Raw genomic sequence first — 25,258 nt, 5'->3', positions numbered from 1 at the left:
CCCGTCAAGTCACTATTTAAGACTGTCTCTGCTGCAAAAGTCGCTCCAACATCTCATCCTATGAGGTTATTTCGCTCTCTTACCGCCGTACTCCTCGCGAACACGGCTCTTGCTCTCCAACCGGTGGGCTATACGCCCTCTGGCAAACCAATATTCAATGGGCCACCTGGATCGCGGCTCCAACAAATGAACAGAGACTTTCACCTGTTTTCACGCAACGGCACCCTCATCCATACCTTCTTCAACAAGCAGACGGCGACTGTTGCTCGACAAGACGCCAGTCTCAGAACAAGCCAGACCTTCGTGACATTGAATGCTCCAGACAGCATCAAATGGTTCAATGCATCGGCCACAGTACCCCCGGAGCCCACGACATTTGAGAACCAGATCATTTTCGTTGGCCCTGGTCTTCAGCAGCTTGACGAAAAGGGGACGCCCATTACGCTCATGCAAACCGCACTCCAGGTCAGTTGCCTCCCACTCAGTGCTGCTCTGCTCAAACATTAATATAGTACGGCGGCAGCCCTGCTCAAGGCGGTCCATTCTGGACGGCGATATTACTCGTCGAAAACATTTCTGACACACAGCCTGGATTTATATTCGTTGTCACGATAGGATTCGTTGCCCGCCTCAACGCTGGCGACTCTCTGTCAATGTCGATCAGCCCCGACCCCGCGACGGACCTTCCCCCAGGAGCCATATGGTACCAGGCATTCTTCCCCAGCATACCGGAAATGCTGCCAATGGAGATTGGCTTCGTCCTCGACTTGCCCCCAACGCAGCTAGTTCTGAGTGTCGAGGAAGAAGGGGCTGTAAAGGCCAGCGATTACCCGAGCAAACCGATGGTCTTCGAGAATATCAATTTGGAGCTCATTACCGGCTATCCAGCGATCTCGTGGGCGAATACAACGGTCAACGGTGTGCCTGGCGTGTCGATGACGGTGGAAAAGGATGGCTCGCAGAATGCTCGCATTTCCGTGAATTTTCCGCAACCCATTTAATGTAGCGTGGAAATTGCGGTTAGCATCGTTAAATGAGTATCACAAGTTATTGATTGAACGCATAGCAAAGCGCGTCTTTTGGATTCAAATAACTGCATGAGACGTGTTACTTGTTCGGGTTGACGATGTCGTGGAGACGTTGCGCCATAGAGATATTTGACCGGTGCTGGCAGTCTCATTGCGGCGGGAGTGGCGTCAATGGCGAGGATTCGTATTGTCGGAATGCGACGGATTGCCTCGAGGCCCTTGGTTTGAACGCGCTTGAATTTGATTGCCACTTGCTCGAGAAACTCGAATTTAGATAAGAGCGAAGAGCCATTTGAGCCAATCATCTTGGGAAATACTGTTGAAGTCGTCTTCTTCAACTTGGAGGCGGAGGGTCCTCAGGCTCTGGATATCGTTGCAAAATTGCTGTCTTCTTCCTCCTCGTGTTCATCGTTATTCTGGTCGATGTCCTCTTCGCTCCAGGACCGTCATCTCCATCGCTATTATCTTGAATGAGGCGGGGAAGAGAGGGGAAAGTAGCGCGGGGAGCAAGTATCTCTTGAAGACATGGTAGTTCAGAACAGGCAAATACTGTCACGAGTTGAGTTGTAAGATCGTCACGCCTCGAAAATGTCGACTTTTTATACATGCATTGTAAGAGATAAGTGTCAGAGTTTTCCATGACAATATACACAAGTGTGGGGGCAGGGACTGAACTCCCAAGCCATATACACTCATCACTGCTTTGGCTCTGCCAACTGCCAGTTGTACATCCTGCATTCTCTTCGCTGCAAGCTCAACTTGATGCCGAAGCAAGTCGAGAAAGAGGACTGTCTCGTGCAGGCGCAGCTCTACGGTGGCCTTTTGGTACATCGCAGTCCTCTCGTAGGCTTGGAGTAAGTGTAGGAGCCGTTCTGCTTGAACAGGATTGACGGCGACTTCCAACGTCCAGTCTCGATACGGAACAGGCTAGGCTGACGTGAGCAAACAGAACCACTGTGTCACCACCCAAGACTTGCCATTGTTTCGGGATTGGTTATACTCTGCTCGAACATTGTATCGGGAGGAACGTAGGCGGAGGCGCTATAATCTACATTGACCGGTTCAGCAGTGTTCTCTTTCCCCCAAGCTTGAGAGGCGTGATCTTGTGAGAACTCTGGTGGAGAGTGGGGTGGTCTTGGGCGTTCCTCGCTCATTGGTGGGGGTGCGTGTATGGACGAATGGTAGTAGAGTAAACAACGGACGCTGGATCACAACACGAGCCAACTGATCACCACAAACTTGAAATTTCCATTTATGGCCTTGGGTCTGAAAACATCTTCCTCCGTTCTTGTTTGAACATCAATCTGAGCCAGTAAGCTGAGGCAATCACATACTGCAGCAATACACAGACCAGAACTTCGAGTATCGATGCTTATGATCACTTCTCCGCTTTCTTCTTCTTCTTGGGCAACTTGGAGTTGTTTTCGCCCGTGCTGGTCGCTTTTTCGGTATTGATGCCCTTCTTTTTCTTCTTTGACCTTTTGGATGATCCTTCCTCATGTAGCGCTGTAGCAACTTCATCGTCCCCATAACCTAATATGCTCATCAGCGGACGAAAAAAAAATGAGTGCTAAAAACATACCAGCAAACGGATCGGCCATAGGTCTTCGCCTTTTGCTGCCCATGACAGGTTCCGGCTTCGACTCCAATTCTTGCTCGACAGCCTTGCCCTTTCCTTTATCCTTCACTGTAGACATTTCCTCCTCGTTGATGATCTCCAAATCGCTGTCTTCTTCCTCACTTCCTTCATTCGCCAGCTCCTTCTGATACTCCTCCCGTTCACGCATCTTGTCCGTCACTTTCATAGGCACGAATGTAGAAGGTGGTATTTCCTCGATTTCAGGCTCCTTGTTTCCGTATGTCGCCCGGGCAATAGCATGCTTGATGAATCGCGTTGCAGCACCTTTGTCCAGCTGTGTTGACGGCGTCTCTGGATTCTCTGCAGACGATATTTTCCCAAAGTATTCCTTGACACGATTCTGCTCGAGTGTAAGACAAAAGCTTCATGTGTAGAACAGATTCACGCACCAGCTCTTCCACAACAGGATGGGTCTTTGGATCCAAGCCTTGTGCCTTGAGGTATACTATATGCACCCTCATTAGCATTCTCTATGCGACGAATATAACAGGAAACAAACTGAAAACGAGGTCATAGACAAGATATGGCACCAGAGTTTGCAGTTTTGCGCGTTCGAGAGCAGTCAGGTCAGCGAGGGTCTCTGCGAAGGGCTGTTCGAGTAGAGGCGCTATAGCATCCTCTAGATTCGTTAGAGACGCGTCAAGCGCCCCAAGCTTCGCCTTCAGCTTTGTCGTCTCGGTGGTCATGAAAAAAGCTGGAATCGGCGATCACTCCATCATGATGGCTGTGCTCTCGATAATCGATTTCAACAAACCCATGACGGTCCTACTTGACCTTCCTGTCGAGTTGATACTCCATATCGCGTCCTCTGTCAGTCATCTCTCTGTTATTGACCCTGATGCTCGTCTACCGCAACACAGGTCGATCTACTATCCCCTCAAGCGCTTGGAACCAAGGCTAGCGTTGTTACCCGACCTCGCTTCAATCAACGCGTTATCCAGAACTTGCAAGTCTCTGGATAGTATCGTGAACCCGCTTCTGTACGACATCTGCTCAAAGAACGAGACACTCGGTCCACTCTCTGTTCTCTTTGCCGTTGAGCACCAATTAGAAGACGTTCTGGACAAACTCAGTGCTGCTGGAGTGGACTTAGACTTCGAGGTCGTCTTCAAAGATGATATATATGGCCTCCTGCATGTAGCGGCATCTTTGGGAGATGTTGGAATGGTCCAGAAATTGTTGGATGTCTACGGAGAGCGCAGGCAAACGTGGGCTTACGGACGACTGGGCTTGGACTCCAATAAGACCGCCCTCGATCTGGCTGTTGAGTATGGTTACAGTGATGTCGTACGGGTGTTGGCCGCAATACTTCCACCCTCTGCTCCTATTCCTCTCCGGGTGGCTCCAGGACGTAATGACCGTTCGCCCCTCTTCGCAAACCACAATGGGGTGATCCAGCGAACCGGAAGTGGAGCCGAGACAAGGCGTATGTACATCGGACGGGCCTTCTCCACAGCTGCAAGAGGCTCTCTTGAAATCATCGGAGCTCTGGAATTCCTTGGAGCTCATGAAGATTGCGACGTTGATTATTGCGAGGACAATGATTACAACTACCTCTACCCTCCTCTTTTACAGGCCATGTTCAAAACGGACTTCGAGCCCTCCATCATAGGACTGCTCTTGCAACTTGGAGCAAACCCCAACTTCCGGAGACTCAACGATGTGTCTCCTCTTCACGTCGCTGTGGCCGACTCCAGGTCTCTAGAACTTGTCAAGCTTTTACTCGACGCTGGTGCCGACATAAATGCACCAGGCATTTTCGGAAGCACCGCGCTGCTTGATTCACTACGGCCTCGCAATGGCGATCCTCTGAACGAAATCGTCCAACTCCTCCTTGAACGCGGGGCCGATCCCACCACTGCTGATAACCGTGGTGAAACGCCCCTACACAAAGTGTTCAAACTGGATAATAGAAACGTTATCGAGGATTTGGTGGAGAAATTACTATGGTTTGGTGCTGGTTCGACGGTCGAGAAAAAAGATCATCAACTGCCTCCGAATACGCCCATTGCTCATGCCATGCGAACCCACAATATTGGGGCGATCGGGGCATTCCTTCCTCACATCAAAAACCAAGAGCTTTGGGAGCAAGTAGTGCAATGGCTTACTAGTAATACATGAGTTGAAGTCAACACTGTTAATGTTGCCTGCTGTGAACACTCGTTTGCTAATTCCATCGGATGGACATTATCGTATCCTTTTGAAAAAACGCGCAGATATCTTTGGCCGGGCTTTCTGAATCGGTGCGCCAGGCACAGGCGGTGGCCCAAGGGGAAGGCCTGCCTCTCGAAATCGTTCGTCCACTTCCCGACCAAACAAATACGTGCCCCTCGCTTTATCCCGTTCCTCATCCCTGTCTTCATAGCTAAAGAACCGTCTATCAAATGGGTCAATTCTTGACTCGCTCGTTGCCGATCGTTCATTGTCTGTGTTTCTTCTTATGGACGGTGCTGCCTGTGGTTCCGCCTCCAGTGCTTCTTTCGATATAACACTCGTCGCATCGCTTGAGACCGAGCTCACATCTGACGCGACGTCATCCTCTTCGGTTACTACCGAATGGCCTCCTTGGTCGAAGTATTCGTGATCCTCCGCATCACGCCCTGTTCTTTAATGCGGATTAGCGACCAAAATATGCACAAATTATTTGACCCTCACACAGGAACGACGACTGTGAATTCCTGGACTCGATATGGGGTCGGAAACCACCGCTGAAACTCGTCAGTGATGGCCCATGCATGCGCGTTTGGGAACAGCGCTTCCGCTTTAGGACTGAGGTATAATGTCAGCGACACAATTAAACCTCCGAAAAACATACAATCTCAGCAATGAGACAACCTGTTCTGCGCTCTGATACCATTTGCAATCTTGCAGTGTCGTCGTCTCCATCTTGCGACTGAGCGTCATATCATGAATCCCGGCTTGCAATGCCGTCAACAGGGCATCGAGCCCGTCAAAGTCCATCAAGGACTCGGTTTCGTCTTGGGCTTGTTGTTTGATGTCAAGGTCTTCGAGCATCTGGCAAACGTGTTCATTCACTTTGCGCAGCACATCGTCGAAGATGGGCCCCGACTGGAGCCAGAATGACTTCAGTTCGAGTATTCCGGCCAGATAGCGGACGGAGAGCGACACTGACGGTTCGGCGAGAGTGCTGCCGGCAAAAAAAGTCAGACCACTCACAAATACTAGTGGAACACCTTTACCGCGACCATAAAGTGACGAGCAAAAACTCGACGACTGTGAGCCCAGTGTTGCAGCCCTCGATACGCGGGTTCTGTCTTGGATTGGCCTCAACCAAAATCGCGATGTTGCCGTCAGCAAGACATGTCGCAGTGAGTTTGACAACGAAATCAAACTCTTTTGCATCCTCAGGGCTTAGACAATGTTGAGGCTTCCAGAAAGCACACAGTCCATCCACGCTAACAGGCGAAGGGACGATATGTGTTTCGAGGAAGAAATGGCGCAAACCAGGGTATCGTGTCGCAACGTCAACAATACACCAAAACGCGTCGATTCTTGTTCGTGTAGCTTGTTTTCTGGCAAGATCTTCAATAATTCGGCTCATTCTCCAAGAAGGACGAGGAAACACACGACGCAGTATACGCTAGCAACTTGGCGCAGTCTTTCCTCAACGTTTTTATGCCAATCATGCTCTGGTCCGATCGCAAGCCAGCTATCTTCCGCTCCTTCGCCTCTCCTCCCTCCCCGTCAAAAAACCGGTTGATTCGGTCAGCGGCAGACAACGGCCCCATCCCCAAGCGATGCGCGACTCGATTGGCGACAGTCTCTGCGACTGACCCCAGCGAGCCATAAACCTCGTTGAGTGTCCGCCCGGGTAAAGAGTTGGATTCATATCTGAGGGCGAGAACCTTCAGGCTCGAGGGCTGGGGCCGGAGGGTGAGTGCCATAGTGGACGATATAGCCTGCCCGCAGCAAGGTGGCTGTTAAATAGGTCTGAATCAGGTTGAGTCTTGACGTAGAGAACTATGACGCGCAGCTATGACCTTCTTATATGTGGACCGCCTGGAGGTAGGAAACTGGTAGTGTAGTCGTGTTATTAGATGTCATAGAGATCTTGGTGGGAGAAGGAAAACATCGGATACTGGCAGATCCCGTCGAATGCTGTCGCTTCCGCGGCGGCAACGTATCTCTACTTAACGAGAACAATATGATGATGCGCACTTGTGGCTGTTCTGAAAAGAAAAGTACAGCTTGGAATCCTAGATCCTGAAGCAGTGAAAGCTGGTACAGGTCACGTGTGGTCGAAAGAGCTACACTTCCGAATGAACAAAACAAAACCAGATCCTAGCTAGCATACATATAATACTACACTGCTCACGTCCTGATAAAATTGCCTACAATCATGCTTGGAATGCCCCACTTGTCGCGTCGTATGGTAAACGAGAAACAGCAATTAATGAAGCCGCCTTCCTGCTCAGGCGACTCATGGGGTCGGTCGTCCATGCCGCGCTCGCTCGCAGCTTTTGCTACCTCGGATGCCGCATTTGGTGCGGCAGTCGAGGACGGTAAAACGGGTTTATATCGCAGGACACAACTCGTCAGTACTGCTTTTTGGGAAGAGTCGAACGCAACATGTCCGTATTTCTAGACTTTATTCAGAGAACAGCAAATGTAGGATCTTATTCAACGCACCTCCCAGTAGTTCACAGCACTCTCCTCCGCCATCAGTTCGTAGATGCATAATCGGCCATCACGCATATCCTCGCCACGGACGCCAACTAGCTCACTGAACTCCCGGTTCCCCTTGTAGATCTCGCCAGTTCGACGCCATAGACAGGCGGGAACACCCATCGCTGAGAAGACGCGGTCGTAATCGAGAAGCATGCGCTCAAATGCTTCTTCGATGAATACAAGGTCCTAATCGACCATCAGCACCATGTTCAGCGGAGATTGCGGGGCGTACTATGTCGCGGAGACTCTGAGCCACCGCGCGGAATTTCGGTCGAAGAACGGAAAGAGGCTGCAAAATCTGTTGCTTCGATTCTTGTGAGACACTACACCATGGTCAGCCTGACGTCGGTCAGTTCCTCAAGCGGAATTCACTTGCGGTCCATCCAGCGACTGAGACGGGCATAGCCCTTGACGTAGTTGTACGGTTTTAGCAAGCCTGCTTCATATTTGCTCCGAATAACGCGACTCAGCCGCTCGTCGCGGGACCCGGATTCTTGATCTGCCGCGGTGAGCAAGAACTTCTCCGTCTTGGTTGCCGAGGGAATCACTGCTGGGGGAGCTGACTGGGGAGTTGGTGAAGCAGGTGTTTGTGACAGTGCTGGTTGTTGGGGAGCGGTGGTGGTGCTGAATCGCGAGAAGCCGGCCGATGCAGAGGTCATGAGCGGGCCTTGGGTTTGAGTTTGTGGTTCGGCGAAGAATGACCCGTCGTCCAACGTTTCAAGAAAGTCGCTATAAAAACATATGTTGGACAAATTACGAAAGCGGAAGCGTATTTACCTACGTGAGGACTGAGAATTCGTTCCCAAGCGTCTCTGACTGATAGTTGAAATACTGTGGTTTCGGCCAGGGTGTTGCCGATGTAGGAGTAGGGACACTTGTGCCGTTAAAAGTCGTCGACGGGGAAGGTGTGGTTGTTGGTAGTTTATCAAGGGTCTTGGAACGACGTTCATCGTGGCAAAGATGCCCTATCTCGCGTTTGATACTACGTGGCTAGATTATGAGAAGAATGGTGGTGGACTGCGAACATACCATCGCTGGCACGGTCGGCCTTCATCGCACGTCATATGGCTTCGGCGGCAGTAAAGACATGCGTGGTTGACCTTTCTCCGCTTATTTCCTTTTCGCGGAGTGTCTTCTACATCCTGGGTGGCTGGCTGTGAGACGGGAGCAGAGACACTGTGTCCAGCAGTTGTTGCTTGGGGTAGGGCAGCTGGAAACTTCTGGCCGAATCCATCCATTCCGGTTTTGAGGAGTCTTCTCCAAGATGAGTCAAGATAAATAGGTAGGTCGTTGCCAGGTGCAACCCAGTCCAATCCTGGTGGCTTGAAGGAGAAGACGTCACACGGACTGTCACGACCTCTGGTCTGCTTCCGCCATGACAGACTCCCCTCCTCCACCCACGATGCCCGAGGTCTACGATACACAGAAGCTGGGCATGTATACGGTGGTGCGCGACATTGCCGAGGGCACGTTTGGCAAAGTCAAAAGTGCGTGGACTCTTATTTCGCTCAACTCTTTCTCTGAATAAGCATGCTCCGCAATAGTGGCCATCCACAAAGTTACGGGCCATCATGTCGCTATGAAGTTCCTTTCCAAAGCTATCATCCACCGCGACAAGATGAAGGCCCGTGTCAGGCGTGAATTCGAATATCTGCGGCTCCTCCGTCATCCCCACATCATCAAGCTGTGAGATTCGCCTTACTTCTCTTTTTGAGGTAACCATGGCATCTAGATACGAGGTCATCACCACCGAGCGCGACATCATCTTCGTGCTAGAATACGCGGCAGGCGAGCTCTTCAACCATTGCGCGCACAACGGGCCGTTATCCGAGGACGAAGCCCGCCGTTTCTTCCAGCAAATAATGTCCGGAATAGAGTACTCTCACCGTCTCAAGATCGTCCACCGTGACCTCAAGCCAGAGAATATCCTCCTTGACGAGTATCTCAATGTGAAAATTGCTGACTTCGGCTTATCAAACGAGACCGTGGATGGTGAATTCTTGGCTACTAGTTGCGGCAGTCCCAACTACGCGGCACCAGAAGTTATCAAGGGCTTCAGGTACTCTGGCCCTGAAATAGACGTGTGGAGCTCTGGGATTATACTCTATGTTCTTCTGGTCGGAAAGCTCCCCTTTGAGGACTCCAACATCTCAGAACTCTTCCACAAAATTGAGAGTTAGTTACGCTTTTTGCCTATCCTTGTCAGTCGCTCAACTCAGTCCAGATGTGGACTACGAGCCGCCAACGCATCTCAGCCCGCAAGCACAAAACCTAATCAAATCAATGCTGGTCGCAGACCCCACTAAACGCATAACCGTCTCTCAAATAATGACCCACCCTTGGATTGACGTCAAGCTTCCTCGGTATCTTAAGCCGCTTCCCCCAATTCCAGGCCCTGTAGTAGGCATGATGAGCTCAATTGTCTCGGCACCGGCTGTACCTCTCGACTTCGAATTCGTTGAAGGGCTAGGACGCATCGACGAAGAGATCGTCAAAGACCTAGCTTCACGTTTGGAGGATACGGACGAAGAAGAAATCATGTATAGTCTGCGGCGGAATGATGGTGTTCGGGGAAACCAGGTAAAGGTCGCCTATATGTTACTGAAAGACAAGAAGCGGGTTGGCAAGAATTGTGTGTTTTGAAGTTGGTCTAAAGCTTTCGCTAATACTCTTTCAGTGGCAATATACGCGGAGCAGGAGCGTGATGCGGAGTTGGCGGCCATGGATGTGAGCACTCCACCATTTAATATACGTGAATTGACTCGTCCACAGCCGCGCAATGTCATTTCACCAAACGCATTATCGCCAGGTGGTGCTGATCTTGACATCAACCCTTTTGAAGAGCAATTTGAGGAGGAGGCACCGGAAGACGACGGGTTTGATGAAGTTGTCAATGCTCCAGAAGACCCCAATGCTCCGTCAAGCGTTGCTATCCTCAACTCCTCCCTCCGAACAGCAGACCAGTCATTGCTTACTTCTCCGACTGGCCGTGCCAACAGCAGACGACCGGCCAAGGCCACTCGATGGCACTTTGGCATTCGGAGCAGGAGCGCACCAATGGAGGTCATGCTGGAGATCTACAAGACACTGCAGAGCATGGGAATGGAGTGGAAGAAGAAGACCAACCTCGGCTCGCTTGGCCGGCCACCGCGCGAACGCGACCGTCACGTGTACGATGAGCGGCGCGACGAGGATCTGCGTGCCGCGAGCAGCATATTCTGCATCGAGACACGTGCCCGTGTTCAGGACATCGTGGTCCTCATGAACATCAACTTGTACAACGTTGACGCGCAAAACTATCTGGTCGACTTCCACCACAAGAAGTCGTACCGCGCCTCCACCGCGCCAGACGCAGGCAAATTTGACCCCGCGGTCAAAGAGTCGCCCATCAATGGCGAGGTCGACTCAATCGCTGCTTCTTCACGGTCGATGGCCGAGCTATACGGACCCGCGGAGGAAGCGGTAATGAGTCCATTTGTATTCATGGACTTGGCAACACGCCTCATTTTAGAGCTTGCTGGACAATAGATATGGAGCTGCTTTGTACTCGCGATCTTTGTTGTATTTGTGTTTGTTGACTAATCAATCAGATGTATTGCTGTGTCCAAATATCAGGCTGGAGGTACCCGCAGTACAGATTATGACGCTCGGAACATTGATCGAGGAGCAATAGACACAGTTTCCTAAAGTGGTAGGCAACTTGCCATATTGGGCTTCGCCATCAGACACGATCACATGGTACAATTCTACTGTTTGGGCGGAGAGTACCCTAGCCACTATACTTAAACCTACAGAAGCTATCAGTTCACGAAGAAAATAAGATAGATAGTTACAGACCAAACCTCGCGAGCGTCAACTGCTTCCCTTCGCACGTTCTTTTTGGGATCGTCTAATGCCTCATCGAGCCCACGCAGTACATCGGCCTTGAGCGGATGCAAAACCGCATATCTCACGACTCTGGGCAGGGCAGAAAGCAGCCGCAGCGAGGTGAGACGCAATCGCGCGGTCGATAGGGGCCCGGCTTTCGCACAACCGAGCATTGTCCGGACCAACGAAGGGGCGTGTTGGCTGAGCACGCTGTCTTCTTCTGTCAAGGCGTCTTTTGCCCTTTCTTTGTCATGGGCGGGCGGCGACGTTGACACGGCACCCAGGAGGGTTTCGACTACATCCGCGCGAATGTCGGAGTCCGGGATTGGGAGAGCGCGGAGGAGCAGTGGGAGGAGGGCGGACATTTCGTGGGAGTATGCGGCATGGGGGACGGACTTGATTAGGGAGGTGAGGGCAACAAGGTAGGCGTGTTGGAGGGTCGCATCTAGTAAACAAAAACATGAGCATGATTGGAGTCAATCCATGAAGTGAACCAACCACTGTTGTCCTTCGCACCGCTCATAAGCCGAGGTAAGATGCCGGTCGCAAATTTCTGTGCCCAAAGTATCTGTGAACAAAGTCAAGTCCCCACTGACTACTTACTGGGATTGGCCCACCTTCACAACCGCCCCGTTCTTTTTAGTCAGGATTGTGTCCCTGCTAGCAACTTCTCCAAACGCTTTCGCTGCATCCGTCCCAATGTTCGGATCAGTAAACACGTCGAAGAGGCGATTAACGAATGACATTGCTTGAGGATGACTTCGGACTAACAGAGCCTTGCTCAACTAGTATCATGATCAATTGGCGCGTGGACACGCAATAGAAACAATATTCACCCAGGTCCACATCCTGACTGCCTGTCTCCGTCGTTCGGGTTCTGCCGAGCCAATGATCTGAGTCGACCAATACGTTGTTGACATCCTATCAAGGAATGGCGCCAGTTCTGTCCATCGTCAGTCTGAGTGAGTATCATGAGACTCATGGTAGACACCGACCATCGACGTGTTTATTGACAATTGAGGCAACAAGCCGGATCACACTTGTTTCCTGGAGGCTGTCCTCTGCATATGCTAGACCTTGAACCTGAATCTGTTGCAGACACGTATTGATATCGGCGTCAATTCTGACTGCCGGGTTCAAAGGCGCTATTCCGGCTTCGAACAGTACCAAGAGGTCCCTCTCTGCGGGAGTGCCATCCTTCTGGAGGATATTAATCATGGTCCCGAAGAAAGCGGTAAAGAATGGACCAACCTCGAAAGGGATAAATCGGAAGCCTGCAGCAATATGTTCGCTAGCACAGATAGCTGCGATTCCTCCAGAGAGAAAGCCTGGAACCAGTTTGGACGCAAAGGTCTGCTGTTGTCTGTTGAATCCGAGTTAACCAGGTCAAAAACGGGGTTAGAAGAATACCCACTCCACCGAAAGTCGCTGAACAACCAAATTCATGATATCCCCAGCAACAGCAACCACTCGCCGGTCCCGCGCAGGGCCTCCTTGTAAAGCCGCCCGTACGCATACACCAAAAAGGGTAGGCACCAATGTCTCGACATAGTTCCCAATGTCATCGTGCGACTCGTCGATCTTTGTTGTTAACGCGCGACGTATCGCAAACAGCAGCGAATGAAGCAAGGCTGCTGATAACTCTTCGTCGAGATCGTGTTCACTTGGAAATGCGAGAGAGTTGATACGCGGATGCAATTCCGAAATCAGCGCAGCGAAAAGGGGAGCAGGTGGGCTGAGTGTGCTGAGAACAGAGAGGACGACGTGGTACTTGGATCGTGCAGCAGTGTCTTCTCGACTGGGCGCTGTTGTCGGGAGGGCGGCGAACAGAAGGGGGAGTGTTTGGTCGCGAATCGGGAGCGGTGAGCGTGCAGAAATGGTGAGGAAGAGTTTAATGATGGCACTTCTGAAAGCCAAGTCAATGAAGCCGCTTTGAAAATAATATGATTGTAAATACCTGTCGTCAGAATGGTCTTCGTCCAGCGTTTGCGCCAAATTCTCGTTAGCTTTAACTACAATGAATCCGATTTCCTCTTCTGAGATAAGTTCCGGGGTGGAAACAAGACCAGTCAGCCCAGCAAGCGCCGGCCGTATGGTCACAGTAGCATTGAGACCGGACACACAACCACCAAGAACTTCATCTTTGTAGGATGCTAACAACGGGGTACCACTCTTTTTGGATGCATCACGAGCAGCAGCGATCACCTCTGAGAGTAGCAGTAGCACTGATGGCCTGGCAGGCACCTCTCGCGGGTCGGCGAAGAGTTTAAGGAGGTGGGGTACCACATTTGCGAGGGTATACTTTGATACCGATGCTATGAATCCATCAGACAACCGAAACGCGGAGCGCAAATGAGAGTCCTAACGTGTTGTGGCCATAAAGGCACACAGAACCTTGATTGCTGCCCGTGCCTGACTCTTCTCCGGTTCGCGGAGTATTCCGATGCATTCCTCACAAGCATCACGTGCGAGACCTTGGATATCATCGTCTTGGGCTTCGTCTTCGTGTATTGTGATGATGAGTGCAGATAAAGTCGCGAGTGCTTCTGCTTCGGTGAGCGGGTCTGTCGGTTGAAAAATCTTTCTGAGACGATAAGCGGGGTGGGATAGGGCACAAAACAAATTAGCATACCTCTAGTTTCAGTGAGTTCCAGAGCTTCCTAGCATTATTCCGCGCAAGAAAGGGGCCGTAAACGGGGAAACATTGGGCCATTGTTTGTAATGTGTCCCGCTTTTCGACGTTAACAAAAATGGATCTCAGATTTTTCAAGCCCAACATACCTTGATTGCTGGGGAACCTGCACCAAGCTTTTCTAAGAATATTGGTATGGCAAAGGGGCCAAAGTCTGGGTGGGCTTTGAGAGAATTGCTGCAACGATTGAGCCAACAGCAGAAAAAAAAGGGAAAGTGGTACGAACCGCAAGGCAACTCGCAAGTCATCAGCAGTGATTCCGTATGGGTCATTTGGAGGAGGTCGGAAGGTGATCGGGAAGTAGCAGAAGAGGATGTTAGATAGTGCCTCGATGTGGGGAGTCGGATCGAATTCGAGTAAGATTACGCGAGCAATGGTAAACGCGACGAGCAGATTACGTGGGTCTTTTTCGCCTTCTGCGAGAGAAATATATGGCCGAACGAATTCGCTTTTCATGCTTTTCAAGACTAAAACGGGCTAAGGTGTTGATGTCGAGAAACTGATTTACGCACCTTCTTTGTGGTGCTTGACCAACCCATCGACAATGGAGAAGACTGAAAATCTCACTGATTGGACCAGGGCCCGCATGCGAACATGGGCAAAGATGCTGTGTAGATCTGAATTTGAAGCCAGAGACACCATTAAGAACATACGCTTTGATAATCTTCTCCGCGTCCTCTCCGGTGCATATCGCTGGAAGACTGCCCAGTCCTTTCAACGCGGGGATTATTGTCTCTGTGTCGTCGAGCTTGTCGCAAAAGAAAGTCGATAGGACCTTGACTGATTGCGGGTTCAGCGCGGTTGGTGGGCATTTTACAATAACAGTCGATAGAAACTCGACGCCTGGAGTACAGGCTTAGAATGCACGGCTGGAGAATATAGCTTGCTACCCTTGGTCCGTAGGGTGTCGTCCTCTGAGGTAAGATACTGGCCCAAGGCTTTAACCACTCCAAGCAGTCGACCCTGACTAACATCTGTAGAGTATCAGTAAGCAGAAAATGCCTCAAAAATACTCACCAGACACCGCAGCATCCACCTCTTCATCTCTCCCCGTAACCATCCATGTTGTTACAACCTGCTCCATGCTGCGAAGGAGATGGAACAAGTGAGAAGCGCGTCAGTCACGTCTTGTGTCATGGTTTTGGCTCTTGCCTCAACCTCCACATGCCGCCAAATCGCGCGTAATTCTCTTCGTTTTGCTTCCTCCAAGCCGCCTCGAAAATCACACCCACGTCTCTCTGTCTCCAAACCCGTCAAACCGCCGCCAGAACCCGACAAATGGAACTATAATTCTAGTTCGCTGCTTGTTGGCGATGCCAAAACCCAAGAAGAGCTCGCAGCATACGAGCTTGTCGATGCGAATGCGCTCGAGGAATGCACTAAGCAGCCTAAGCAGGTGAAGATGCTCGTCCGCGACTGGATTGAAGACTGCTTGTACAACCCCAACTACGGCTACTTCCCCAAGCAAGCCGTGATTTTCGATACGCAGGACATCGTGTTCGACTTCCCCAAACTCCGGAATTCGGTGGATTTCCAGGAGGAAATTGGCAAGCGCTATGCAGCCTATGGCTCAGACGAACATCAAGGGCCAGGCAGGCAGATTTGGCATACACCCACAGAGTTGTTTAAGGTACGCTTTCTATGTCTGACCAATTCATTGCTGAGGAATCCTAGCCGCATTATGGCGAGGCCATTGCTCGCTGTCTGGTTTCCGAGTATCTCCTCAAATACTTTCCCTACGAGGATTTTGTCATATACGAGATCGGCGCTGGGAATGGCACGTTGGCGATGAACATACTCGATTTCCTCAAGAGAAACTACCCAGAGGTCTACGACCGCACGCGCTACAACATTATCGAGATCTCAGGCAGCCTTGTTGGGTTACAACGCAAGAAGCTCTCTTCCCGCCACCCTTGTGTGAAGGTGGTCCATAAGAGTATATTTCGCTGGGACAAGAGAGAGGACTCGCCGTGTTTCGTTGTGGCCATGGAAGTCATCGACAATTTCGCGCATGATATGGTTCGTTATGACCTCAAAACTCTCCAACCACTACAAGCATTAGTAACGGTAGACGATCGAGGAGACTACGATATGATCTACTCTCCAGTAACCGATCCGCTTATTGCCTCTTTCCTCAAACTACGGACACGGTTAGCACACCCCCCAGCGATTCCTCGTCTCCTTAGGGCTGCTCCTCCCCTGTTGAAATTCTATGCAAACCTCCCATTTGCCCCCAACCTCTCTACCCCTGAATATATTCCGACCCGATTGTTGAGTCTCCTCCGGACGCTGCGGACCCACTTCCCGCGACATCGGCTGCTCCTCTCGGATTTCTTTTCCATGCCGGAATCCATAAAGGGCCAGAACGCCCCTGTCGTCCAAACGCGGTTCCAAAACACGACTGTCCCCGTTACCACGCTGCTTGTCGCCCCTGGCTACTTCGACATATTCTTCCCGACGAACTTCGAACAACTACGTGACATGTATGAGCACACCCTGGCGGAACCTGCTGACACCCCCTCGCCGTCGACAGCTCTCGGTGCAGATTTTTTCTCCTCTTACCATCCGAGCAACCGGCGGCGGCCAATCGAAGGCGTGACATCGGCCAGTGGCCTGCCCGTGGGGGAGCGCAAGTCAAGTGTGTTCACGCATGCGCAGTTCCTCAACACTTACGGCGACATTGACAAGACGCGGTTGAGGAATGGGGAGAACCCCATGGTGGACTTTTACCAGAATGTCAAGTTTTTATTCTAATGGAAAACCGCATGTTTGCTTTTGCGTTCTTGCTTTCGAATTTACTTCAGCCTCGTTTTTTGCTGCTGCTGTCCAGAGTCCTTGACATGTCTCCGGCGTTCTTCACAAAGTCCCATTTGGTCAGATGAACAAGGTACGGGTGGAACTGCCAGCGCCAGCGACTTGCATACCTCGCCAAATCGCCTGCCATCAGTCAGTTTCTGCACTGGTACTATTTTTGGATATCGATCTCCATCTGCGCTAGTCCACGGGAGAGCCCATCCGTTTTTCCGTTGCCACACCAAACCCGCGCTGGCCGCCAAAATAGGGTGCGAATTGTGCGTCCACCGTCGTGAGGTCGAACCGGACCGGGAGGCAAGCGCGTGGAATTTTCGCTGGCTTTGGTACCTCAGAAAAAAAAAACAGTTGTCACGACTTCTTTCATTTCATTCTTCCCCTAGTATGCGTTGGTAAATACAAGAAAACTGTGCGATGGATATGAGTTGAGTTGTTGAGCAGTGCGGTAAGAGTCAAGAAAAACAAAAAATCATCCAGTCATCGACGCGATTAACCACCGTCCCATCCCGTGTCGTGGGCTTCATGCTCTAACGACCTTGGGTTTTCCCCCTCCGGTAATTCAGCCTCTTGTTTTCCAGTCACCAAAGGCGGATCCTGCAGATGTCGGTCTGGGTCGTGTTGCAGGGTAGCGGCATTCCTCAATTCGTCCTCGTCCGCATATTCCAACTGGTCCTCCTCAAACTCCAATTCCTGCAATGGCGGTGCCCTGGGTGAACTCGGTCCCGCTTCCGGGTAGACATCGTCATCAAATTCATCAAACGCTGGCGCTGACGGTACGCTCACCACCCCTTCCTCAAGATTGAAAGGAGGGGGGGCAGAAGGTAATGGCATCGATGGCCCGCCTAAATCGATGTTTTGATCGAGATCATGCGCTGCATATGCCCGCTCAAGCTGCATCTTCTCGAATGAACTCGAAGCATCAATGGCGGGCGGAGGTGAAGGCAATCGCGGTGATGACGGTGGCCGACTGTGACTGCGACTGCATTCAGCTTGTTGCTCTGGAGGGGGCTGGAATGAGGGATCGGTCGAGGACCATTCGAAGCCTTCGAAGTCATAGTCAAGGTCATCTTCTGGAGGGGCCCTTGGTTCGACATGAGTAGGTTGGGTGGGAACTGAGCTAGTTGGCCGAGAAGAGCCAGCACGCATGTCAGGTGCCGATACTCGCTCTGCTAGACGGGCCAGTAAAGCTTTGTCGTCTGTTGCTAAATGGGCTGTATTATCGGGAGGTACTGCGGGTTGGGGATTGAAGTAGTCACAAGACTCGTCTGGCGCTGGTCGGGGGGTGTAAGGCGGAAAAGTGTCGATGGAGGGTGAGTCTGACGCCAGAATGGTGCGCAGGTCCATAGCTGGTGAGGGTTTAAGCTGAGGCGGGGAAAGATAGGCTGGTGGCTCCAATGCCGGTGCCTGAGTGGGTTCGGGTGAGGGCTCGACCTCTTCTGGGCCTGAAAGGGTTTGGGTTGTGGACGGAGAAGGAGAAGCAGGTCGGGGAGTGGAGGGTTCAGTTGGGAGTTTCGGCTCAGAGAGTGAGTCTGTCGAACCTCTCCGACTAGTCCTACGACCTCTGCGTTGACGAGCAAGATATCGCGCATTCTCCCGCCAGCGTTCTGTCGCTTTGGCCATCCATTTGCGGGACTTGGGCCCAGTGGGTGGTTTCGGGGTAAGGGTTTCTGTGCTCGCATGGATGTCTCCCCGTTTTATTGCTTTCTGCTTCTCGAGATCCCTCCTTCGCCGGTGACTCTTTCGTAGAGAGAAGTGACAGCGAATGAGTGTCAAGAAGATGAACACGGCAAGCGAAACTGAGAGTGCGACAGTGATGGATGTCCGGGCGGGGGTTGATATGGTGTCGCGCACCCAGCCAGAGGGAATCGTGTTGAAGAACTCGGTGTCTGTCTCCTTGATGGTCGTTGGGGTCACCTTGCAAGTCTGCTGGAATCAGCTTCAGTTATTTAAATTACCGCTGATTCTAGACGCACATCGCATATTGTCGAGCCCACAAGGGTGTAAGAGTCAATCCTCCTCCATAATCCATCTCTTCCGGGGGAGTACTGAGGTGGTACGTGACGACGGGCTGCAGGGTCGGTCGGAGTTGGAAGTCGGTGTCTGTGAAGAGCAACGACATTGACGAGGGGTGGCTCATCAACTGGCATTGCCATGGCTGAGGAGCCAGCGGTCTTGGCTGATAGGAACGCGAGCAACGGTGGCGGCCAACCACGTCGTTGCTTCACTGCTGGAGGCATTCGGTTGGGCGAGAGAGGAAATGGTATGTGACAGCTGTGACTAACCGTCTGACAGCAGTCCCTTTACATATGGCGCCCGTGTGCTATATTTATCGCGCTGTTCTTAGACCCTTTCGATCTTTATCGGATTTCTAGGTTTCACTGTTTCAGCGTCTCACAAAAGTTTACCTTACGAGTCTTCTACCCAGCGCTGGCTGGCCACGGCCTTTGCGCGTTCATGGTCTATATTCGTCCAGAATCGGCTCTTCACCCAGGAGGCTGGCTTTTTATAGCTTTTCTTTTACGTTTATTCCGCATTGCTCGGCTTTAATGCGGGAACTACTCAGCGACAGAGTACGAAAACAAACCGGAGAGGAAGGCCTTTCGACCTTATTAGGAGATTCACTGACTCCAGCGCCACTTCTCTCCAACGAATTCTCTCCGTGCGCGCCGATGTCGTCTCTCTTTCCCCAACCTCACGTCAAGATGCGTCTTCTTTTGTCCTCTTCTGAGTCTTCAGTCGAAAGCGCATCCCTAGCTTTCCATCGTCGTTCCGCACGAGTTATTACTCCTCATCATCATCATCATCACGTTTAGCCGGAACCTGAAACTCGCCCAAAAATAACGCTTTTTTCATATCGACCATCCGCGTTACCGTGGCGCAGCTACAGTCGAAATAGCCCAACTCGAAAAAAATGGGCGCCCCCTTTGGGTTCTAACTCCGCCAGATAGCTCATAGTCGTCAAGAAATTGCCTGAAGAGTACTACTCAACGGTACAATATCCAAACAAGTCTGAAGCATCAAACTGCACCAAGCATCAAGATTGGGTCGGAGATGACTCCGTTCCTTCCGATTTAGCCTTAGCGTTCAGATTAGACATGCACATACAAGTTGGGTTTCCCGGTCACGCTTGCGAGCAAAGCGCTAATTAAAATAGAGCGCCAAGTTTGAACGTGAATGTTTATTTTGGTGACTTTTAGACTGCACATCGGCTTGTACAGTGCTCTGCAGAGCACTTCTGAGCCAATTTAATGAAAAAACGCGTCACTAGTAATAGGTAAGCTTATGCAAATTAACAACCAATAAGGGCCTGCAAGCTTTGAGCTGAAATGATATAGTGATCGAAAATAGCCAGGAGCCTCAAGTTCTCCTAGTATCGATCTATGCTCACCTTCCATACCTGCGAGGCTCAACTGGGAGGCAAGACGCAGAACGAGCAACTTGGCCGACGGACAAATCGCGGCCTACCACAGGAGCCACGCGATGGTAAGCAAGAAACTCCGTCAGGATTTCCGGCCAGGCGGCAAAGCTTCTCCGAGCATCATCCCAGGGCTTTGTTCAGGTTCTTTGCTGGAAAATGGTAGGGTGTGGCACTCGGCCCGGCGCGACTTATTTTAGTCTGCATTCTCGAAGACGTCAGCATGGCTAATCCGATGATACTACGAAGTGCAGGGTCCGGTACCGCTGTGGCGGAACGAGACCTAGACCGCAAGGTCATCACAGAGAACGTGGTCGCTATATTTGACGAGCTTGGAGGACAGTTTGCGAGTGGAGAGAATGTTCTATGAATCCAATTTGCATCGAAGAAGTCGGTGGGATCCAGAGCATTGACATCACGACGTTCAAGGCCAGAATCGGTGCCAATGTGTCCGTGTAGCCTGAGGAGTATCCAACAGAATAAACTGTCATCGTATAATATCATGAAGCCAATGAATGACGGCTATCTCCGGGCTCGTTCGGTAGATCGACGTTTGCGGGACCACGAGGGAAGAAACAGAGCTGATTCGACGATTTGAAGGTATAACAGCCGATGGTAACCTGAGTTGGGAAGCAATTGTCCCTGCAGGAGAGCGATGTCAGAGTCCTTCATGCTGGTCGATGTTGCTTTTGGCATGACTTCTTGCCCCAGAGAAGGGAAACAGTACCAGTCTTGAGCGTTATCGCTTCTTGACCTGCGCTGATAAGCCGCCAAAATAAGTGCAGGATACGTTTATTTCTGTGTGTGTCCAAGTACTATCTCTGGTATTGGGTGATTGACTGTGATGGTGCGGGTTTAAGGCGGATCGTCGTCCAAACAACCAGCGGAAGAGTCAAACGCGGTCTAATTTCCAAGTATCAGCGATGTCGCAATTGGTTGAACAGTCAGGTTTGTTGGTCATGAATGGATATTGAGCTATGTGTTGGTGCTTTATTGGCTTCTTCACTGGCTTGGTTGAAGTCGAAGACGACGCACGGACTTCAACGAAGTCAAAAAATCAACCAAACGATGGGTCACAGAAGGTCACACAGTAAAGACGACTGTAAAGTGATCTGACTAGCCCGGGCAAATCCCGAAGACGCTTGCGCAACAACGACCATGTCCTGGATACCTGACCACACAGAGCCAAAAACTCGCTTGCGACTAGTCATCCCTCAGCCACCCAAATATATATCGGCCCTGCTCACCGCTGCCCACCAAAAGCCTCAAGAAATTGACGAATTACTTAATCCTCATCTTCTCGACCCAGCTCTTCCTGCAGCACTCGCATTCATGATTCATGACCTGACGACAAACAATGTTACCCCGCCGCTATACTGGGGAGGTGAACCGGCAGTCTCACTAAACAAATATTTGACTTGCATGGTCCACGCAACAATGATAGGGCGGGCATTCGCTCTGCTTTCCACGTCTTCGCCCGCGCCGGGCGAAAAGACCGAGGACGATATTTTGGCGGCTGCAGCTGCTTTGCCAATGGAGCTTAGACTACGAATCTATTTCACACATTACAGCGAATTCCGCACCCAATGCCGTAGACTTTGGCAACAAGCGCTTACCCCTGTGTTTGTCAAGGCACTAATGAGCGGTTCAGACCCAGCTCCTGCTTCTCGTTTTGCTGCTGCTATCCTGGTTCTCACTTGCTGGACTACTCTCGAGTCCGCCCGGCCCCCAATTCAAGGCAGAGGAACTGACTATGTCTGGTTTAATGGAAGTTACAGCACGGAGTTGTGGGACCTCGACCGACTCAAGGATGGTATACTCGCCACATCCAAGCTTCCGCGGGAAAACTGGGATGTCAGCTTTCTCCAGGCTGATATCAATTCGCAAAGTGGAGAAGGACGGAGAATCGTCATACCAGAGTATATCCCTCTGGAATGCATAACCATGTTAGACGCAGCACGAGAACATATTTACAACGGCGGGATCGAATGGCCGTTGAGAGACTACAACAGCGACGAGGTTGTGAAGCTAGTTTTACACGTCTTGGAAACCTCGGCGCAAGCGGCGGACTCTAACGAATATGAGGCTCACGGTAGCTGGGGAAATCATATTGATGAGGCCCATGCGGAATGGGAGGAGGCAATGGATAAGGAGTGGGTACAAGAGAAGAAAACAAATCCGAGTCGGTCAAAATCCAGCCGCGGAAAAGGAAGAGGGAGGGGAAGATAGGAATAGGGTCTAGAAGACAATACAAGTTTCTCCTCGAACTTGAAAGATTTAAACCCAGAAGTACAGTATTGACCTTGGCGTTGGTCCATCGAAGAATTGCTCATAGGACTACAAATTCATCTGTTCCCATTTTGTTGGCTCACAAGAAGTGTTGGGTCCAAGTTGTAACAAGACTTGCAAGGGGGGTACATTGAACGTCAACAAAAGATGAATGACAATCTCGTGACCGCATACAAGATCACCCTCTCAACGTCGCGTCTTCCCTCTACATCGACCTGGAATGCGCCTATGGCAGACTCGGAGCCCACCCCCACCGACTTGTTTCTCCCTCCTTCCTTTCCCTTTCCCATCAAAGTAATTTCCATCGACGCGAATTCCCAAATTAAGCGGGGCACGCGGCTCTTAACCTACTCCTTTGTGCATGTCCCAGCCCAACGAAATGCCCAACCCGAATCACGCTTCGGTACTTGGGACTCGGCCATTGAAGGCAACATCGTCAACTGGACTGTCACCGTCGGGGATGTCATCTCAGCCCGCAAAGCACGCGAACAGCCCGTTGTGCTGGTATTGGAGGAGTGCAAACATGGCATGCAAGTAGGAGGAATGTGTGTTGTCTGTGGAAGGGATATGACTGTGTACGTCGTTGGTCAACTTTTGTTGCTGTGGTCTGACGAATGAAACAGAGCGGATTACATTGGCTTCGCCGACTCGTCCCGTGCGAACATACAGATGACCCATTCGGCCAATGGCCCTACGGTATCGCTGGAAGAAGCGGAGCGAATTGAGCGGGAGAATATTCAGGAGTTACTCCAGGCTCGGAAGCTCACACTCATCGTTGACCTTGATCAAACGATTGTCCATGCAACTGTTGATCCAACTGTGGGCGAATGGAAAGCAGACGGTGCGGCTTGGAAAGCCCGGCATGTAGATAAACCAGATGAAAACCCAGACGACATTTGTAACCCTAACTGGGATGCACTCGAAGATGTCGCTGAGTTCAAACTCAAGAATGACTCTTTCAGCAAGACTCCGGAGCACGAGGGACCTACTTACTATATCAAGAGGAGGTACGTGGCCGTTTTCAGTCCTATTAGCGCTAACTGGAATCTAGACCTGGCTGGCAAAAGTTCCTCCAAGATATGTCGCTCAAGTACCAAATGCACGTCTACACGATGGGCACTCGAGCTTATGCAGAAGAAGTGTGCGCTTTAATTGACCCTAAAGGCGATATATTTGGTCGACGACTGTTAAGTCGAGACGAGAGCAACAACATGACTAGAAAAAGTCTTGAGCGACTCTTTCCCTGCGATACCTCTATGGTAGTCGTCATCGATGACCGCGCAGACGTCTGGGAGTGGATACCAAACCTCCTCAAAGTCGTTCCATGCAGGTATTTTCCCTTGATATTTCTTCTAACTGACGAAACATCTAGTCGATTTCTTCGTGGGCATCGGGGACATCAACGGCACATTCCTGCCTAAGAACAACATTCTTGGCCCAGGAAAACCCGAAAAGCCGGCTGCAAAACCCAAAGGACTAGCACCCGGAGGGGATCCTGAACCTCCACCTGATCCTGACGCCACAACGGCAGCTGCGAATCAAGCAAAACTCGCGGAGAAGGCATTAATCCAAGAAAACACGATCGCATTGGAGGCACAAGTTGAAGAGCGGCCGTTGGCAAAGAAACAAGAAGAACTCCAACATCCAACACCTGAAACAACACGTCCCATGACAGCAGCGCTGCTGAAGGATGACGACAACGAACTCGTTCGTATTCGCCAGTTGTTAGAGGAGGTACACCAAGAATTTTACACCGTCTACGAAAGGTCAAGCCATGAGACGCTTCCCCCGCCACCGGCTACCAGTAGGCGGAACGGTCCAACCAAACCGAAGCCACCTTACGATGTCACTGTGAGCTTCTCTGTTTCACGTCCCTGCCTGTTAATGATTGTGCGTAGGAAATAATGCTGCGAAAACGCGCTCAAGTTCTCGCGGGCGTTCACCTCGTTTTTTCTGGCGTCATCCCGCTTGATACAAACCCACAAACATCAGAACATTGGCGGTTAGCGCGAATGTTTGGAGCAAAGTGTTCAACCGAATTGACTCCCGAGACGACACATCTTGTTTGTGCTAAGGTCAGTATTTTACTATCGTTTCTGTCTCCGCTAATCAACTGTTAGCCCGGGACCGTCAAAGCGGATACAGCCATGCGGCGAGGCGGAATCTACGTCATTCGATCTGAGTGGTTTGCTGATTGCCTGAACCTCCTCGCACGGCAAGACGAAACTCGATATCTTCTTGAGGGCGTGCGAGCCCCAATACCCACCGTGGGTGTATCAGCTAACCCCTCATCGACCGCCGCTCCAACGACAATAGAAAAGGAGGACGAAGACGAAGAATGGGACGAGTCCAGGCCAGCCGACGGATCACTTGCGCTTGATGCCATCAACTGGGACGATATCAACGACGAAGTCGATGCTGCGATGAACGAGAGCGACGACGAAGACGGGGGCAAGAGTGAGCGGAGTGTGATGTCGGAAGACGAGTGGGATCGAGACAATAGCAGCGCGCCAGGAACGCCGTCACGTGGTAAGCGGAAACGTCTAAGGAGTGTTACGCCGTCAGAAGGAGGCTCGCCGCTGAGCAAGCGCAAAAAGCTCACTGGCGCGTCGAAACTAAAGGAGGGGGTCACCGCCGACGACCTATCGACAGCGGCTTTCAAGAAGCTGCCTCCAATAACGACTGAAGGGCTTCCTCCCACTGTCGCAAGCCTAGCATCCAATGTTTCTGATGGCGAGGACGACTCTGGAGAAGAAGAAGATGATGATGACGGTGATGACGAGGAAGACGACTTCCTTGCACGAGAACTGGAGGAAGACTGGGGATAG

The 25,258-nt window shown here is 51.2% G+C and overlaps 9 protein-coding genes across 9 annotated transcripts; 5 read left to right on the top strand and 4 right to left on the bottom strand.

Annotated features, from left to right (window-relative positions):
* Nucleotides 1–3,384: 3,384 nt before the first annotated feature.
* Nucleotides 3,385–4,788, top strand: MIND_00545300 (ANK-REP-REGION domain-containing protein; the record flags this gene model as incomplete). The annotated part of the gene is made up of 1 exon (XM_037362235.1): nt 3,385–4,788. The coding sequence occupies one exon, from the start codon at nt 3,385–3,387 to the stop codon at nt 4,786–4,788; it is 1,404 nt and encodes a 467-aa protein (XP_037222527.1).
* A 66-nt stretch (nt 4,789–4,854) lies between these two features.
* On the bottom strand, nt 4,855–6,572 carry MIND_00545200 (uncharacterized protein; the record flags this gene model as incomplete). The annotated part of the gene is made up of 5 exons (XM_037362234.1): nt 4,855–5,272; nt 5,323–5,436; nt 5,483–5,815; nt 5,868–6,200; nt 6,256–6,572. 5 exons carry the CDS (start codon nt 6,570–6,572, stop codon nt 4,855–4,857), a joined length of 1,515 nt encoding a protein of 504 aa, XP_037222526.1.
* A 427-nt stretch (nt 6,573–6,999) lies between these two features.
* Nucleotides 7,000–8,687, bottom strand: MIND_00545100 (uncharacterized protein; the record flags this gene model as incomplete). Its single annotated transcript, XM_037362233.1, has 6 exons — nt 8,386–8,687; nt 8,138–8,338; nt 7,729–8,085; nt 7,589–7,679; nt 7,318–7,542; nt 7,000–7,269 (listed from the first exon to the last, which is right to left on the bottom strand). Exons 1-6 carry the CDS (start codon nt 8,592–8,594, stop codon nt 7,000–7,002), a joined length of 1,353 nt encoding a protein of 450 aa, XP_037222525.1. The 5' UTR covers nt 8,595–8,687.
* Nucleotides 8,688–8,758: 71 nt separating this feature from the next.
* MIND_00545000 (Non-specific serine/threonine protein kinase) lies at nt 8,759–10,884 on the top strand (the record flags this gene model as incomplete). Its single annotated transcript, XM_037362232.1, has 6 exons — nt 8,759–8,843; nt 8,901–9,042; nt 9,089–9,531; nt 9,581–9,988; nt 10,034–10,083; nt 10,129–10,884. 6 exons carry the CDS (start codon nt 8,759–8,761, stop codon nt 10,882–10,884), a joined length of 1,884 nt encoding a protein of 627 aa, XP_037222524.1.
* A 241-nt stretch (nt 10,885–11,125) lies between these two features.
* Nucleotides 11,126–14,999, bottom strand: MIND_00544900 (ARM repeat-containing protein; the record flags this gene model as incomplete). The annotated part of the gene is made up of 17 exons (XM_037362231.1): nt 11,126–11,144; nt 11,194–11,668; nt 11,722–11,791; nt 11,841–12,008; nt 12,060–12,166; nt 12,219–12,423; nt 12,475–12,586; nt 12,638–13,129; nt 13,181–13,538; nt 13,590–13,803; nt 13,856–13,954; nt 14,005–14,092; nt 14,142–14,382; nt 14,428–14,522; nt 14,569–14,758; nt 14,806–14,889; nt 14,933–14,999. 17 exons carry the CDS (start codon nt 14,997–14,999, stop codon nt 11,126–11,128), a joined length of 3,084 nt encoding a protein of 1,027 aa, XP_037222523.1.
* On the top strand, nt 14,934–16,669 carry MIND_00544800 (Protein arginine methyltransferase NDUFAF7; the record flags this gene model as incomplete). The annotated part of the gene is made up of 2 exons (XM_037362230.1): nt 14,934–15,545; nt 15,590–16,669. Exons 1-2 carry the CDS (start codon nt 15,012–15,014, stop codon nt 16,667–16,669), a joined length of 1,614 nt encoding a protein of 537 aa, XP_037222522.1. The 5' UTR covers nt 14,934–15,011.
* A 546-nt stretch (nt 16,670–17,215) lies between these two features.
* Nucleotides 17,216–18,963, bottom strand: MIND_00544700 (uncharacterized protein; the record flags this gene model as incomplete). The annotated part of the gene is made up of 2 exons (XM_037362229.1): nt 17,216–18,652; nt 18,700–18,963. The coding sequence occupies 2 exons, from the start codon at nt 18,961–18,963 to the stop codon at nt 17,216–17,218; spliced, it is 1,701 nt and encodes a 566-aa protein (XP_037222521.1).
* A 2,336-nt stretch (nt 18,964–21,299) lies between these two features.
* On the top strand, nt 21,300–22,370 carry MIND_00544600 (uncharacterized protein; the record flags this gene model as incomplete). Its single annotated transcript, XM_037362228.1, has 1 exon — nt 21,300–22,370. One exon carries the CDS (start codon nt 21,300–21,302, stop codon nt 22,368–22,370), a length of 1,071 nt encoding a protein of 356 aa, XP_037222520.1.
* Nucleotides 22,371–22,577: 207 nt separating this feature from the next.
* Nucleotides 22,578–25,258, top strand: MIND_00544500 (RNA polymerase II subunit A C-terminal domain phosphatase; the record flags this gene model as incomplete). The annotated part of the gene is made up of 6 exons (XM_037362227.1): nt 22,578–23,005; nt 23,054–23,437; nt 23,482–23,756; nt 23,803–24,281; nt 24,329–24,505; nt 24,551–25,258. 6 exons carry the CDS (start codon nt 22,578–22,580, stop codon nt 25,256–25,258), a joined length of 2,451 nt encoding a protein of 816 aa, XP_037222519.1.

This window comes from Mycena indigotica, assembly GCF_014461135.1.
Source record: "Mycena indigotica strain 171206Taipei chromosome Unknown Mind.scaff0004, whole genome shotgun sequence".
Lineage (NCBI taxonomy): Eukaryota > Fungi > Basidiomycota > Agaricomycetes > Agaricales > Mycenaceae > Mycena > Mycena indigotica.
This window is presented reverse-complemented; position numbering and strand designations above follow the sequence as displayed.